General features: G+C 39.8%; 1 protein-coding gene across 2 annotated transcripts in view; it reads right to left on the bottom strand.

Moving 5' to 3' along the window:
- Nucleotides 1-17,351: 17,351 nt before the first annotated feature.
- CDH12 (cadherin 12) overlaps nucleotides 17,352-18,047 on the bottom strand; it is a 215,880-nt gene continuing 215,184 nt past the window's right edge. For both annotated transcript variants that reach the window (XM_077809158.1, XM_077809159.1), the window contains one exon: nucleotides 17,352-17,851. In XM_077809158.1, coding sequence (XP_077665284.1) covers nucleotides 17,352-17,851 — 500 coding nt within the window. The remainder of the gene's footprint in view (nucleotides 17,852-18,047) is intronic.

Here is an 18,047-nt window from a genome sequence, read left to right as displayed (position 1 = left end):
AATATAGCAGCAGTTTGCACTTTCATAGTTAAACTAAGCTGCATTAATATCCATTAGTTTTCACTAACTCTGCTCACTTCTGTCTAGCCTATGAACCATGGTAAACCTTTACAGTGGTGTTTTTTTTTAAGCTCTATTTGAATTTTTTTTAAAATACCTTGTTTGTTAACGGATTACATTTCACTGCACCACAATTAAATATGTGCAGAATATCTATATTCTCTCGTAAAGGTAGAAACCTGTTTTAAAAAAAAATACCCTGAAGCTTCAGGGTAATCTACCAATTGAGAATATTTGAAAATTAACCCATAATTATTTTTTTTTAATTAAACTTGTTCTGTGACCTAATCCTCAGTATACTTCATGAGCATGAATACATATAGTTGAATATGTCAGCTTTATTTCCTCTTCTTAGTTATGCCATTGTAAATCAGGAGTAACTACACTAAAGTTAATGAAGTTGCACCAATGTATAACCCGTATGAGGAGAATCTGTTCTATACACTTTAAAAGGTCAGACTGTCACAGCAGCAAGTTTTCTATTTAACAAACAGATTTTAACAAGTTTCTACTGTAGAAAAAATAAAATAGCATTAGTGCAGTATTTATATCTATCTGGAGTAATGCTTTACATCGTTAAACTGAAAAATATTACAGAGCTTTTCACTTGAACTCAATACCAATAGTTTAATGACCATGTGTATATACATGCAAAATTGTCAACAATTATGCATCTAGCACTTTCTTGGGAGACATAGCAAGTAACTATGGAAAGTCATTTAGGAAATAGGCATAAACAATAACACTGGGCTTTGTTAGTTGCAGAATGAAAATGACAGTGCAAGGGGACAGGCATGGAGCTGAGTAAATAAGAGGGAGAAATTACCCAAGAGAAAAGGGCTGAGCTTGAGAATAAATTCATTGGACAGAGTATCTCTTCTGGTAAGAAGGAAAACCTATGGAACTGATCTTTTCTTCACAAAGGATAGGCACAGTTTCTACAGCTGTAAGAGAGAGGTGCAGAGTCAGGAAAGTACTTAAGCACATGCTTAAAGTTAAACATGCACTCTTTGTCTGTATTGGGGCCACTTGCCTGATACTGTAGCCCTTTTTGTATCCTTTGTGAGGAAAAGCTCAGTTCCAGAAGATGGAGATCCTCAGCTGATATAAATTATCATAGCACCATTGAAGTCAAGCCAGCTGAGGATCTGCCTTTAGGTTTTGCTTCTGACCTGAATCACAGCCAAAAGGATGAAGAGACACTAGAATTGATTCTGATCTCATTTACCTGGAGTAAATCAGGAGTCATTCCATTAATCCCAGTGTAATTGCAGCAGTTTAAAATGGATGTGAAATGGGAATGAGGCCCACAGAAATAAACAGCTCCCCTGTAAACTTGGGCCGTTAAATGCAGTGCTGAATTCAGCAGCAGAACTAAAAAATAAAAATAAAAATATTTTTTTCCCCAATAATTCCTCTCCCACTAAAAATTCAGGAATACCTACTTATCTTAATGTTAGCAGCCTTGGATTTTTTTCCATTATTTCCATTTTCCTGTATACTACTATATTGTATTTAATGCATGTTCCACTATTTTGCATTTGTCCCATTAATTTTATTGCCAGACACTTTCAGTGTATTTTTCCATAGACAGAACATGTTATTCCAAATTTAATATTCTTGTGGGAACTAGATCTAATTAAAAAGTTTGTGAGCCTAATTTATTGTTGGTGTATATACATACTTATGCTGTTCATAAAGAGTGTGAAGGGCTCCTGAAGGGATGACCAAGGGAGCTATGACGAAGAGAAGCCTGAGGAGCAGGAGGCTCTTATTGGGAAATGGGGACAGCATTTGGACCTAGAAGTTTGAGGGCCTAGAGCTAGTGTCAGAAGGCTAAGTGCCAGCTAGCAAGAGCTGCGAGGACAGACTGGGACAGAAGAAAAACTCTTGCTGTGAGAGAATACCAGAGCTAAATATGGATGGGTGCATGGTGAGGGACTTCATTTAGGGATCATGAGGATTTTTTTTTTTAAGTTTGTTATTTAAACAAACCCAAGGCAAGGGTGTTCATTACCCACGTGAAAGGCTGTATGCAGTTCATATGGGGCCCTCAAGAGGGGGCTAGAAGAGGCAGCATGCATGCAAAGTGACCTGTGGCCATGAGGAGGCTCTCTGTAAAAGGCCACCCTGCTAAACACCAACATACACAGAACACTGAAGACCATACAGAATAAATTTCTCTCTCACACACAAAATCTATAAGCCTAACAGACAGGCAGGAAGGAAAGCAAATATATGACCTACACAGCAATGAAAAAAGTCAGAATGTTGAAAGTGTTCACCGTTTGACCCAACTCTGCTCCCAACTGAAGTCTCTTGTAAAACTCTTACTGATGTCAGTGGAAGTAGAGTTAGGCCAATTCTAACAGCTTTTCAAAATCCCCTTCTAAGTAAATAAACCAACTATACAATTTCTCTCTGCAGATGTGCTTTGTGCAGTGCTTTGTTTCCACAGTGAAAATTTAGCTGTAATCAAATTTCCAGCCAGCACCAAAGGTGGACTACACGGGGGGACAGAATCAGACTTCAAAGTGATCTGGAAAGAGGAGAGAAGTGAGAGCTAAAGGCAGCAAGGTCATTTTGAGTACAATTAAATGTATAGTCTGACACCCACTGATAGAAAATAAACATCACAGATAGAAAATGTGGGTGCATAACCAGAGGGTAGAAGGCATTCTATTAAGGCAAATTTATTGTTACTCTCCTCTAACATAATTTTTTATTTTCATGAAATTTAGCACTCTATTATCTGCCCGTGAAGGATTGGGAATCTGAAGCTAGAATGGGAGGTCTCTAAAGAGAGATGCTCTGTATTTGAAGACTGGTTTCAGAGTAACAGCCGTGTTAGTTTGTATTCGCAAAAAGAAAATGAGTACTTGTGGCACCTTAGAGACTAACCAATTTATTTGAGCATGAGCTTTCGTGAGCTACAGCTCACTTCATCGGATGCATACCGTGGAAACTGCAGCAGACTTTATATACACACAGAGAATATGAAACAATACCTCCTCCCACCCCACTGTCCTGCTGGTAATAGCTTATCTAAAGTGATCATCAAGTTGGGCCATTTCCAGCACAAATCCAGGTTTTCTCACCCTCCACCCCCGCACACAAATTCACTCTCCTGCTGGTGATAGCCCATCCAAAGTGACAACTCTCTACACAATGTGCATGATAATCAAGTTGGGCCATTTCCTGCACAAATCCAGGTTCTCTCACCCCCTCACCCCCCTCCCAAAAACCACACACACAAACTCACTATCCTGCTGGTAATAGCTCATCCAAAGTGACCACTCTCCCTACAATGTGCATGATAATCAAGGTGGGCCATTTCCAGCACAAATCCAGGTTTTCTCACCCCCCCACCCCCATACACACACAAACTCACTCTCCTGCTGGTAATAGCTCATCCAAACTGACCACTCTCCAAGTTTAAATCCAAGTTAAACCAGAACATCTGGGGGGGGGGGTAGGAAAAAACAAGGGGAAATAGGCTACCTTGCATAATGACTTAGCCACTCCCAGTCTCTATTTAAGCCTAAATTAATAGTATCCAATTTGGAAATGAATTCCAATTCAACAGTTTCTCGCTGGAGTCTGGATTTGAAGTTTTTTTGTTTTAAGATAGCGACCTTCATGTCTGTGATTGTGTGACCAGAGAGATTGAAGTGTTCTCCGACTGGTTTATGAATGTTATAATTCTTGACATCTGATTTGTGTCCATTTATTCTTTTACGTAGAGACTGTCCAGTTTGACCAATGTACATGGCAGAGGGGCACTGCTGGCACATGATGGCATATATCACATTGGTGGATGTGCAGGTGAACGAGCCTCTGATAGTGTGGCTGATGTTATTAGGCCCTGTGATGGTGTCCCCTGAATAGATATGTGGGCACAGTTGGCAACGGGCTTTGTTGCAAGGATAAGTTCCTGGGTTAGTGGTTCTGTTGTGTGGTATGTGGTTGTTGGTGAGTATTTGCTTCAGGTTGCGGGGCTGTCTGTAGGCAAGGACCGGCCTGTCTCCCAAGATTAGTGAGAATGTTGGGTCATCCTTTAGGATAGGTTGTAGATCCTTAATAATGCATTGGAGGGGTTTTAGTTGGGGGCTGAAGGTGACGGCTAGTGGCGTTCTGTTATTTTCTTTGTTAGGCCTGTCCTGTAGTAGGTAACTTCTGGGAACTCTTCTGGCTCTATCAATCTGTTTCTTTACTTCCGCAGGTGGGTATTGTAGTTGTAAGAAAGCTTGACAGAGATCTTGTAGGTGTTTGTCTCTGTCTGAGGGGTTGGAGCAAATGCGGTTGTATCGCAGAGCTTGGCTGTAGACGATGGATCGTGTGGTGCGGTCAGGGTGAAAGCTGGAGGCATGCAGGTAGGAATAGCGGTCAGTAGGTTTCCGGTATAGGGTGGTGTTTATGTGACCATTGTTTATTAGCACTGTAGTGTCCAGGAAGTGGATCTCTTGTGTGGACTGGACCAGGCTGAGGTTGATGGTGGGATGGAAATTGTTGAAATCATGGTGGAATTCCTCAAGGGCTTCTTTTCCATGGGTCCAGATGATGAAGATGTCATCTATATAGCGCAAGTAGAGTAGGGGCTTTAGGGGACGAGAGCTGAGGAAGCGATGTTCTAAATCAGACAGAAAAATGTTGGCATACTGTGGGGCCATGCGGGTACCCATAGCAGTGCCGCTGATCTGAAGGTATACATTGTTCCCAAATGTAAAATATTTATGGGTAAGGACAAAGTCACAAAGTTCAGCCACCAGGTTAGCCGTGACATTATCGGGGATAGTGTTCTTGACGGCTTGTAGTCCATCTTTGTGTGGAATGTTGGTGTAGAGGGCTTCTACATCCATAGTGGCCAGGATGGTGTTATCAGGAAGATCACCGATGGATTTAAGTTTCCTCAGGAAGTCAGTGGTGTCTCGAAGGTAGCTGGGAGTACTGGTAGCATAGGGCCTGAGGAGGGAGTCTACATAGCCAGACAATCCTGCTGTCAGGGTGCCAATGCCTGAGATGATGGGGCGCCCAGGATTTCCAGGTTTATGGATCTTGGGTAGTAGATTGAATATCCCAGGTTGGGGTTCCAGCAGGAGAGTGAATTTGTGGGGGGGGTGGAGGGTGAGTAAACCTGGATTTGTGCTGGAAATGGCCCAACTTGATGATCACTTTAGATAAGCTATTACCAGCAGGACAGTGGGGTGGGAGGAGGTATTGTTTCATATTCTCTGTGTGTATATAAAGTCTGCTGCAGTTTCCACGGTATGCATCCGATGAAGTGAGCTGTAGCTCACAAAAGCTCATGCTCAAATAAATTGGTTAGTCTCTAAGGTGCCACAAGTACTCCTTTTCTTTTTATTTGAAGACTGTGCACTTATATGTTTTAGAACTACAGTTCTAAGACACAAACAATGCCTGTTGCAAAATAACTTGTATCTAGTGCAGCAGTATTCTCAGTCATAGCAACATCCTGAGTTCAGGACTGACACAGTGGTGGGGCTTCTCTTAGAACATTACTAGAGAGGTCACTCCTATTTCCCCTTGACTTCCTCAATATATTCTTAGGCAAGAGAGGAATAACCAAAGCAGCTGTTTACCGTTTTCCCCCATAATAAAATAATTGATAAAATAGAGACTAAGCAAAACCCAACATCACTAGTCCATAGCCATCTGTGTATTTTCCATGTTAAGGACAAAATAGTATAGATACAATGTAAAGATATTCATACCCATAGGGTGTATGTCACATTTTATGATTCAAGGGAAATCACAAATTATGTACATGCACATGTATACAAACAATCAAAATGGGCCTAAGACAATGGATCTAACTGCTGATATTGCACCATGATATGGGGAGGAGTGTTGTAACAAGTAATTTGAAAAATCAATGAAATTCATATCTAGGGATCATGAATAAGTTGTATTCTGGATCTGTGAAACACACACACACACTTTTGACCTTCAGACTGATATGACTGGGACTTCACAAGGTAATGTGTGCTTGTGGGTTGTGAAAAGGAACTCCCGCAAGAGCACTTTAGCTTTATAATAATTATAAAATCAAGATAGCAGAGTCTTCTGCAACCCAAGTAGAAAGGACACCCAAATAATTTCCCTCTGCAAAAAGAAGACGCCTAGCTTTAAAGATGAAAGTGGATTGGGAACACATCCATTTTTGCAAAGGATTCACACCATAAATTGTGCTGTCATCAAAAAGTGGTGCTTCTCACTTTCATGGATTATTAATGCTCATTTTATAAATGGTTGTTTCTCACATTAATTACTTGATTCACATTTCTTCCTCTACAGGTCTAGTAGCAGAAAAGCTAGCAATAAGCGCTTGTTACACATGAGGGTTGCAAGTGACAGTGCATGGAAACTCAGCTTTGATCTCAACCTCCCCTTACACCCAACTTCATCAAGAAATTATCTCATGTTCTTAGAAAAGATGTCAGTTATACATTGTACTTTCTTTTGAGACACTCAAAGCACTTTATCATGAATTAAGGCTCACAAAAACCATGTGAGGTAGAGAAATATTACTGTACCTCTCTGTGTATATGTACGTTGGGGAGCGTGCTAGCTGCCCTACATTCAGGATAAATATAAGAACCAGTTAAGCCCATTTACAGAGTAAGATAGATGGAACAGTAGGAGTCACCACCCAAAACACATGCCACACCAGTCAGGCACTGATCTATGTAAGTGACAAGATTTGGCTGGGGCGGGGGTGATTGCAAAATCATGGGCTGTGTCAGCAGGAGTCAGTAGCAATCAAGAAGAAGAAAAAGAGGACCAGAAAAGGGATGGGACAGCCAGAGATGCACTTGGAGAATGGCCTAGGAGGAAATCAAGCTTGAGCATTTTGGGCAGAGTGCTGGCTGGAAAAAGGCTTGGAATTGTGAGAGAAGAAACTGTCTCCTGTTTGATTCCTACTATGTTCAGAGAAGCAAGACTTCATTTACAAAGAATGTATATGAACAAGATTGCTTTGAGGAAACACCTGACTCTGTCGTCAGTTTCTCCTCCTAATGGAAACAACCTGGAAGACCTCGAATATTGGCAACCCACTTGGGAAAAAAAGGGGTAACACTGGTGTCATTGGTGGGATCCAGTTTCCAAGGTGAGAAATTGTGAGCTGGTATTCCTGTTGAATTGTAATGGAGAAAATGAGATAAGTTCTTGAAGAAGTCAAAGATGGCCAAAATAATTTTAGAAAAAGAGCTAAACACTTTGATAAAAGGAATGACAACAACATCTGGAAATGTCCCAGAAATGATTGAGACATGAAATGCAGGAAGAGATGAAAATTTTGTTATGACAGCAGCTACAAAGTGTCTGGGTGGATTGGGAAGCCCAGATGCAACACTCTTAATCTGGAATGGCAAAATTAATTGAAGAGGTGGCCAGCAACCTGATTGCCATGGATCAGAAGGTTTTCCATAACCTACGGAAGATGAGGAAAGCCTGGCAAACTTGGAACTCACTAACAGAGAAGCTGTCACATGGACTGAAAGACTGAAAAACCATGTGGAGAAGTATATCAAATCTTGGAGGATCAACCCCACAGATGTTGTTAAGGTCTCAGCAGTTGAACAACAATGATGGCTACTGAATGGGTAATAGGATCTGTGAAATGTGTGGGGATAATGGGCACTGGATCAAACGAAACAGTTATTGATCAAATATTGTAAACAGGCTGGAGAATAGGGTATCTAAAGTGAACAATCTAATTGGTCCAGGATGAAAACAGAGACTGTGGAATGTGGACCAGTCCAAAAAAGGGAAAAATGGATTTGAAAATTGGACCTCAGAAATTCAAGAAAGAAATCCAGATTGCTGAGGCAATGGACAAGCTATTAATTGGTTTGGATTTCATTATAGCTAACTGTAATAAATGCAGGGAGAGGGGTCCTACAAATTCATTTTGTGGGAATGCCCTCTAAAGATATGACCCAGGTGAGAGAAATTATTTATATACAAATCATTTGCGGTGAACAAGTTGTCCTGCCTCCTCAGGCAGAAACCATAGTAATAGCTATCTGCTGAGGTAGCTTTCTAGCAAAGGACAGTGCAAGAGTAAGAGCAGCTTTGCAACCCAGGGTATTGGAGAAATTTTAGCTGCTAAAGTTCGTGTGGATCTGAAGCAGGAATGCATTCCTATTTCTTTGATGAATGTTGCTGACAAGCAGCAAATAGTAAAAAGGGACTTACAGCTTCAAAATGTGAACCAGTGGATCTAGTAAATGGTCGGGTAGAAGAAAACTGAAAGGAGTAAAAGTGAGCTCCCAGAGTTTCTATTGGACTTGTTCCAGTACAGTGCTGTTCATTTAAATAAGCAACAGAACGGTCAGACTTTCTGATTAGGAATTGGAAGTAGTTCTTCCATTCCAACAAAGATATATGTTGCATAGGCTATGTTGGGTAGGTCTAGCACAACAGTGATAATGGGGGACGCCAGCCCATTAAACAGTCACCTCAGTGTGTATCGGTAGCAAAGAAGGAAGAGGTTTTAAAGGCTATTCATGACACCTACCAGGAAGGCATAATTGAGTTTTCATCCTGTCCTTGGGTTCATCCATAGTGCTGGTTAAGAAAAAGGATGGCAGTGCCAGATTGTGTAGGGTCTATAGAAAACTACATGAAGTCACTTTAAATTAGGGTGACCAGATATCAAGTGTGAAAAATCGGGACAGGGCGTGGGGGGTAATAGATGCCTATGTAAGAAAAAGCTCCAAAATCAGGACTGTCCCTCTAAAATCAGGACATCTGGTCACCCTACTTTAAATGATTCACATTCATTATGGTGAATAGATAATGTAGCAAGTTCAGTCCGGCTTCCCACACTGGATCTTAAAAATGGGTGTTCACAGCATGGTAAAGGCTGTGGCAATTTAAAGTGATGGCTTTTGGCTTGTATAATGCACCAGACACATTGAAGAGGTTATTACAAGGCAGGACTTGTTTGTTAGACCTAGATGTGGTCCTGAGGCATACTAAAAACATTGAATAGGAAATGAAACATTTACAAGTGGTCTATGATAAGTTAAACGCTGCCAATCTGAAACTGAACCCAAAGAAATGTAAGTTGTTTCAAGAAGAGGTAAAAGACCTTGAGTACACAACCAGCGAAGGGGCGTTTCCAGTGAGAACTATAAAAATAAGGCTGTTCAGATTGGGCCAGCTCCCCAGATACTTGCAGATGTGCAGAGTTTTTTAGGGCTTTACAGAAGGTTTATTTAAATGTTTTCCAGTATTGCAAAAACACTGTCTCAGCTGGGAGAGGAGGGGGAATCACTTCAGTGGTCAGCAGAGTTTTAAAAGGTCTCTAGTGACTGCTTCTGTCTTAACTTACCTGTGTTTCAAAACCCCTTTCTAACTGGACACAGATACTAGTGCCTACAGCATGGGATCAGTATTGATCCAAGGACACAACTGGTACTGACTTATTACAGTAAAAATCTAAGCTGTTGAGAGAGAAATGATTGCACCATCCAAAAAGAATGCATCGCTCTGGTTACATCTATAGAACATTCTCACCACTATAGAATGGGAAGAAGTTTGTAGTCAGTAGAGACCATGCATCTCTGCGGTGGGTCTTTAGATTCACGAATCCTCAGAGACAACTTGCCAGGTGGCTGGAAAAACTGCAGGGTTGTTTTAGTCACATGCTGCCCACAAGTACAGTTGAGCAATTATTTTTTAATAGTAAATTCACCAAAAATGCTCCTTTTTCTTTTCTCCCTCAGGACACCAAAATTATTTGAGAACATGGGTCAAACTTGGTGAATAGTTGCAGACAAAACGCCCTGAAAATTAAAATTTTTGACATGTCAAAATGCTTTATTTTTGAAAAATAATTGAAACAAGCCATTTGAAATAAAAAAAAATCAAATCAGTATTTTCAAAATGCTTCATTTTGACCCGAACAATTTTCTTTTGCTTTCATTTTGGCAAGAAGAACAAAAATCAACTCCGTTCTGATTCTAATTTTATTAGTAAGTATTATTATTTTTTAGTTTGGCTGCTGAACTGAAAAAATGAATTATTCATTCTACTCACAAGCTTGTCCAAACAGCCTTGTAGTGAGGCTAATTGCAAACAATGTCCTTCTGACTCTACAGAAAAAAAATAGATACTCTCTGGGGGCCTTTGGAAAGATCACCCTCCAAGATTGAAAGGAAATTAGGCAGGGGGAGAGAGAAGCTCCAGGTAAACATGGGCGGACGTGAAATTGTTTTGGATTAGTGATGTGTGAATATCCCCCCAGAAAGACACTTTGTAAATAGCTAAGATTGTGTAGTTTACAATTTTTGTTTTTTTTCTTTCTTTCTGGGATAGGTGGTTAGAGTGTCAGTATGTTAAGCTGCATTGGGGACAAAGGGCAAAACTAAAATGGGGTGTTAGACTAGCGGGCATGCTAGCTGCCCTTCATTAAGCATAAATGTAAGAAGCAATTAAGCCCCTTTCATGAAGTAAGATAGTTGTAATAATGGGAGTCACCTTCCAAAACAGAGGCAACATGCAAAGCTGGCCAGAAGCTGGACTATGTGGGTAGAGGGGGTTGCCTGGAGTTTGGTTGCACATGCAGGGACTGTGTGCTGTGTTGTAGGTGCATCAGAAGCAGCCAAAATGTAGGTAGAGAGGACCAGAAAATGGAAGAAACAGCCGGAGAAGTGTTTAGCATGTGGGCCTGAGAGAAAGAGACCTTTTTGAGCACAGTGATGGCTGGAAAAGTAGGCTTTGAATTGTGAGCAAGAAAACTTTCCCCAATGTTTGATATTTGATTCCTATTGCCTTCAGGGAAACAGAACAGTGTACACTCTTTGTAAATAAACAGGATTTCTTCAACTAAATATCTTATTCCATCATCAGTTTTTCCCTCCTAATAGAAACAACCCAAAAGGCTCTGAATATCAGCTACCTACTTTGCTCAAAAAGGAGTAATATATACCCATTTTACACATGAAAAAGTGAGGGCACAGAGAGGCAAAATAGCTTTCCCAAGGTCACACAGTGGATTGGTGGCAGGAATAGAATCCGGGAATCTTGACTCAGAGACCCTAGCTGTGACCATTTGAAAATGACCCCTCACTAAAACAGTCTCTGTCTCAATCTCAATGTACAAACTGTAAAAGCATTTTTTCTCCTATGAGGCCCATTCAACCTTTTATTTAGTTGAAAGAATGAAGCCCCATGAGACATCTCACATCAGTCTTGCTGTCTTTTTGTGGTTGAAAGAGACATAGTACTGGTATTGTTTGGTCAAAACTCAAAATTTCTATCTTGTGTAAAATTTTGATTTTTTTTTTTGGTCTGAGTCAGAATCAAATGCAGTCTCTTAGAAGAGAGAGATCCATTATAACAGAAAGTTACATAGGTTTTGCATTGCTATTGTTTTGTTTAGACAATTTATTCTGTTCTTGATTTAAATAAAAATGAACTAGGCTATTATTGAACCTGATTTTGCATTAGCAGAAGGCTAGGTAATGGTGTAATGCATTTTGATTTTTCAGGCACACTTAAATGTCACCCCCATTAGGGTTATGATTAAGGGTCATTTCATTATTTGTTTTCATCAGTGTTCTATATCTCAAAACACTCTCACTATTCAGGAGATGTGGAGTGGAATAGCTTTGCTAATGGCATTTTAAAAAAAAATAATTGCAAGGAACTTACACAAACAGAAGTTACCAAACTAAAACCAGACATACCATGTGAAGAAATGATGAACTATACTTTAATGGATTAGTAGACCCTCTTTCTTTAGCTCTATTGTATACAGGGTCACAGTTTACCGTGCTATGTCAGACACAGTTTTAAGAACTCCTTTATCTTCATAGATGCAATCAATGCTAACATAAATACAATGCTTGCAGCACTGTGGGATAAGGCTTTGATAAGTCTTCAAAGACAGGTTTTTTTCTTCCACTTTTAGATGTGGATACTCTTAACATAAGAATATTTTCAATGAGGCCTCTGTAGCATAATAACTCAGTCAGTTGTCCTTGGATGCAGTTAAATACCCTCTGGTCTATAATATACTCTGAGAGACAAAGGCTTGGTCTACACTGCATAAGTACTTCAGTATAACTGCATTGCTCAGGAGTGTGAAAAATCCACGCTCTTCCACCGACATAGCTACAGCCTCTTGTGGAGGAGGATTTATGAACCCGACGGGAGAGCTGTCTCCCATCGGCTTAAAGTGTCTTCACCACATGTGCTAGAACAGAGCAGCTGCATCAGTGCGGCTGTGCCAATGTAAATTTGCAATGTCGACCTGTCCAAAATCTGCTCTCAGGTTCTCCAGTGTAAACCCAAACTAATTCCGTTGTCTTCAGGGGAGAGTAACCCTGGATTTGTACTGAGTAGCACAGAACAATTTAGGCCAGAGTTCATTTGCATCCTATGCAAACTGATCTCTGTGTGTGAATACCCTTTTTCCATCTCTCCCCAAATTCTTGCAGTTTGAATTTTTGGCTTTGTTGCAAATTCACATTTTAAGAGCCATGTTCAAGGATCTCAGATTTACAAAGGAGAATGTTCTTGAGTCTAGATTTCAATGCATATTTTAATTCTGATAATGTAGTTAAGACATCTGAACTTTTCTTACTACTAACCTTTTCAGTACAGAGACATTTTTTTTAAAACGTCCTCTTTTTCTATACTATAAAACTCCCTCTTCAGGCTATGGCACAAAAAGGTCTGTAGTCTTATATAGTCATAATTTGAACCCATCAATTTTATTTTTTTTTGTTCTAACTCAGATCTCCTTACACCTCTATCTTTATAGGAATTTCTTATCTGTAGCACTTCCTTTCTCTAGCACTGATGTAACAGGCTGGCCAGGTGAGCAGCACTTGGATAATCTGTACCAATACACACAAGTGCTGATTGCAAAAAACAGATGCATGCAGATGGCCCCCTGTGCCAATATGGAGGAATCTTATTGAAGTCAGTGGGGTTCCTCCACAGCACAGAGATCTTTACATGCACATGACTATGCAGGTGTCATAAATATAAAGGGAAGAGTAAACCCCTTTAAAATCCCTCCTGGCCAGGGGAAAGCTCCTCTCACCTGTAAAGGGTTAAGAAGCTAAAGGTAACCTCGCTGGCACCTGACCAAAATGACCAATGAGGAGACAAGATACTTTCAAAAGCTGGGAGGAGGGAGAGAAACAAAGGGTCTGTGTCTGTCTATATGCTGGTTTCTGCCGGGGATAGACAAGGAATGGAGTCTTAGAACTTTTAGTAAGTAATCTAGCTAGGTATGTGTTAGATTATGATTTCTTTAAATGGCTGAGAAAAGAACTATGCTGAATAGAATGACTATTCCTGTCTGTGTGTCTTTTTTGTAACTTAAGGTTTTGCCTAGAGAGATTCTCTGTTTTGAATCTAATTACCCTGTAAGGTATCTACCATCCTGATTTTACAGAGGTGATTCCTTTACTTCTATTAAAAGTCTTGTAAGAAAACTGAATGCTTTTTCATTGCCCTAAGATCCAAGGGTTTGGGTCTGTGGTCATCTATGCAAATTGGTGAGGATTTTTACCAAACCTTCCCCAGGAAGTGGGGTGCAAAGGTTGGGAGGATTTGGGGGGGAAAGACGTGTCCAAACTACGTTTCCCAGTAAACCCAGTTAAAGTTTGGTGGTGGCAGTGGAAATTCCAAGGGCAAAGGGTAAAATTAATGTATACCTTGGGGAAGTTTTAACCTAAGCTGGTAAAAGTAAGCATAGGAGGTTTTCATGCAGGTCCCCACATCTGTACCCTAGAGTTCAGAGTGGGGAAGGAACCTTGACAGCAGGATTGGAGCCTTTTAAAAAAAATAAATAAATAACTACTGGGTGTTTTGGATGTCCAGTTTGTGACCCCTAAATAGGGCCTGTTTTTGAAAAGTGTCAGACACCCAAAATCATCAGTCATGCTCGGATCTGTAGACCTAGATATCTATCTATATTCTTTCATGGCCCTCATCATCATCATGATATCCAACATCCTCATACCAATCAATGTATTTACCCGCAAGACACCACTGAGAAGCAGGAAGGACGGAGAATTGAAGCACAGAGCAATTAGGAGCCTGATCCATCTCCCTATCCAATGGAAAGACTCCGTGGACTTCAATGAGAGCTGGATTTGACACTAAGGGCCTGATTTTCAAAGGTATTTAGGTGCCTAAAGACACAAATAGGCAATGCATAAATGATCTTCAAAAAGTGTGTGTGTGTGAGGGGTGGGGTTTCCTATCCTAATCTGGAAGCAGCAGCTTTGGTACAGCTGTGCTTACAGGGCACCCTCCAACCACCCCGCCTTTTTTTTTTCTGTGCCTGTGACCTATTGTACCTCCCCACTCCCCGCGTGTGTGTGTGTGTGAGTGCACATATTTTTTAATCACTGCAGATAGGCACCTAGCACAATCTTCAGAAGCACTTAGGTACCAAATGCCACTGATTTCAATGGGAGTTCAGCACCAAGGCACTTCTCAAAATAACACCTGGCGCCTAGCTGCATCTTTAAGCATCTAAATACTTTTGAAAATCTGGCTCTAGAAAGTCACATAAGGTCCCACAACAGGTGTGTGGTAAAGACATGAATTAAATGGAGTGCCCAAACCACACATTAACTACAACGCTGTCTTTCTCCCTTGTTCCAGATATCCATGTCCAACAGTAACTTCAGCAGGCTGAGCTAAAACTGTTTGATTGCTCTTCAGATTAGGTGGCTGAAAGAAAAGATTTTAATTGAGTTTGACAATTACATTAATAATTGCATATCAATTCATTTCAGAAACAAAATCTTGCTGGAAGTTGATTAGCTAGATGATAGGAACATCTCAATTGGAAACCTCTTAAATGTCAAAAATATGCATCAATTTTGTATTTATTTAGCATACAATAACTCTCTTGTTAAATATGTATTGTGAGCAATGACATGGCAAGGATCATATTATCTGGCTACTCACCTTTGGAGTCCAGGCTGCACTATCCAGAGTAAATGCCAGTCTGCTCCAGAGCCCTACTATCCTATTCTCCAGCCCCAGGATCCAGTAGAATTAGAACTTTTAGTGACATTCATGCTTTGTAAAGTCAGACGGTCAGAATCTGCTCTCTGTTACACTACTGTAGGAATTATTAGTGAAATATATGTAAAGAACTTGGAGTAATGTTACCGGGAACTGAATCTAGCCCTGTGACTTCCGTGGTGGGAATGGACAGTGTGGGATTCCTAATTTAGCATTTTGCTATTGCAGAAGAGGAGTGATGAAATTCCTGTCTACAACAGAGATGAATCATCACATATACAACACGCAGAAAAGGGTGCCTCCACAAATGTGAATTTTGGCTGGATTAAGCCTCTCTAGCAAATGCTAGCAAATCATTCACATGAAGTTTTGTTTTACAACTGCACAATTTTCATTTATGCTACAGTCCCGTTACACCTCTTTAGCAGTGTAATTTACACCTACTATAAGAGCAGTGTAAAGTGACCTTCGTGTAAACAATCATCAAGCCCTACATTTGATTAAAATGTGTCAAGTGTGCTTGACATTTACAAGTTCTTTAGATGGCAAAGGATAAGATATTGTCCTTTGGTGAATGAAAGACTGTGATTCACGCAAGGCTCACACTCACCCTGCCAATGCCATAAACCTCAAGTGCAGCGCAAGCAGATTATGGAGCACTGTAGAAGTCTGAGAGAGAAAAAATAATTGTATATTCACTTTGGGCCATAACTGCTGCTTCTAGAAAAAAAAATTACCATACTTTAGATCAGCAGACAATTCAACATTAATATTAATACTGATGTGGCATCATCCAGGCCAATCAGTATCAAAATGGTCAATACTTGCATGGATTGGTTGGTTGGTTGTTTTTTTTTGAAAGTGTAAGAAAAAATGCAATAAAAAAATCAGATGGAAAAAAAAGTGTCAAAAATGTAATACAAGGAAATGCCAGATGGAGCTTCCAGTTTCTTGAACTTTGTTTATGTCACAATAAATCTTCAGTGGAATGATGTCTGGGTACCACATGATTTGAAATGATATCCACACTTCTAAGTATATGAGTATGTATATATAACATTTTACATGTATAATTTAATCTGACGCTGAATATTTTCTTGAAGACTACTGTAGGCTTAATTTTCAGAGTGCTCTAAGACATTTGAAACATCTAACACCATAGTGGCACTGATACCAAAGTATGACATATCCTGAATTTTAGAGTATGACCAGTTCCGCAGGTTCCAGCAGGAGTTTAACATATATGTCCTCTCTGTCATGTATGTCTACAATATTGACAGAATGACAAACTAATTTCAAAGAAAAGCAATGTGAGGTCCTTTATATATATTTCATTATTCATACTTACACTGAAAAAAAACCAACACTGATACTAAAAAATACATTAGCCCTCTAAAAACCACCACTGATGTACCAATAACTTGTCTGTACATGATGAGTGGGAGTCAAGGGAAGTTTCCTTCCTATAAAGGAATAGATGTTTTTTATAATTTTCTCTTTCATCCTGGAAAAAGTGTAACTGATTATTTTTTTTAAATATTCCTTTGTGTATGTGAAGATCAGTGTGTGGTATGTTTTTAATTTTGGGCTTTACATCTTGAAATTGAGTAATAGCACTTTTTATTCAATTTGTCAGTGAAATGCGGACAGAAGAAATGTGATATCTTGGCATACAATTATTATTATTATTCCTTAAAATAAAATAAAATAAAAATCCAAAACAATACCCCTTGAGTTTTAGTCACTGGATATATTCCAGAAAGTTATCTTCATTTTTGTTTTATAAGAACTAGAAGTCAGCATGTTGCTATTGCTTCTTGACATAAAGATAAAGTCCTTTATGTCCAGTTTACAGCTCAGTTCTGTAACACCATCATAGCAGAGTCTTTACCACTTTAAATGATAAAAGTTTCAATAGGCACTTTAGTGGAATTAAGAAAAATCTACCACTCTTCCACCGTGATGCCAGAAAGCTAGCTTCTGTCTAAGTTGTCATATCAGTACATTGTAGCTAATAGGCCTGAGCTTGTCTCAGTGTTATTCCCAAGTAACAAAAAACAACAACAAAAAAGTATATCTTACAGGGTTTATCCTCCCTTTGCAGACCAAATCAAAACTGACAGTATGATAAATATAGTAACTTGCTGGAAACAGGTGCTGTCTTTAATAATCAAAGGAATCTTGTCCTATAAAGCTTGGGTTTTATTTTTAATTTGTTGTTGTTCTAGTTTTCTTATTCTTGCCTTTTGGGTTTCCCTCCCTTAAGTGACTTTAGCAGTGTTATAATTTTCTTCCTCTCCAAACATCTCTGCCAAGACTTTAAAGCGGGGTCCCCAGTCACTCAGGTAATCATAATCCTGGTCTGCCTCTGTAGTAAGTGAATCTATAGAGCTCAGAGACTCTGCTACAGATCCATTTCCTTCATAGGCATAGGTTGCCAGTGAATCATAAGGGGGTGCTGTGGGATCCACATCGTTTTCCTGCAGCCTTTGATTAATGAAATCTCTTATGTCTGTGTTGTCTTCCACTGGTGGTCTCTGACGTGGTAAACATAAAGTGTCCGGTTTTATATCCCTGCGTATTTTGTTATCTTCAATCACTTTTGGATTCCTCAGGGCACCAATGTCAAAAGCCTGGGTGTCTTCCTCCCCACCTCCTTCATCATCATAATGGATGACATTGTCTCTGATGTCTTCTTTAGAGGTCATCAGGGTGTCTTTTTTCTTCTGCCTTCGCAGTGCTACGTACAGCACAACAATGACTGGAACAAGGGAAGAATTGTAAATTAAGACAAGTATGGAAATACCTTGGCTGTCTGCAGACACACTAATATATCCTTCTATGATAGCTAAGGGCAATCAAAAGGATCTTTTCTTTAGAAGACATGTTCCTGCTACCTTTTTTTTTTTTTAAACAGTGCTGTAACCAGTAAGATAATATTTGCAGCTTGATGCACC

The sequence above is a fragment of the Eretmochelys imbricata genome, chromosome 2, assembly GCF_965152235.1.
Source record: "Eretmochelys imbricata isolate rEreImb1 chromosome 2, rEreImb1.hap1, whole genome shotgun sequence".
Lineage (NCBI taxonomy): Eukaryota > Metazoa > Chordata > Testudines > Cheloniidae > Eretmochelys > Eretmochelys imbricata.
Note: the sequence above shows the minus strand (reverse complement) of the source record. Positions and strands in the feature narration are given on the sequence as shown.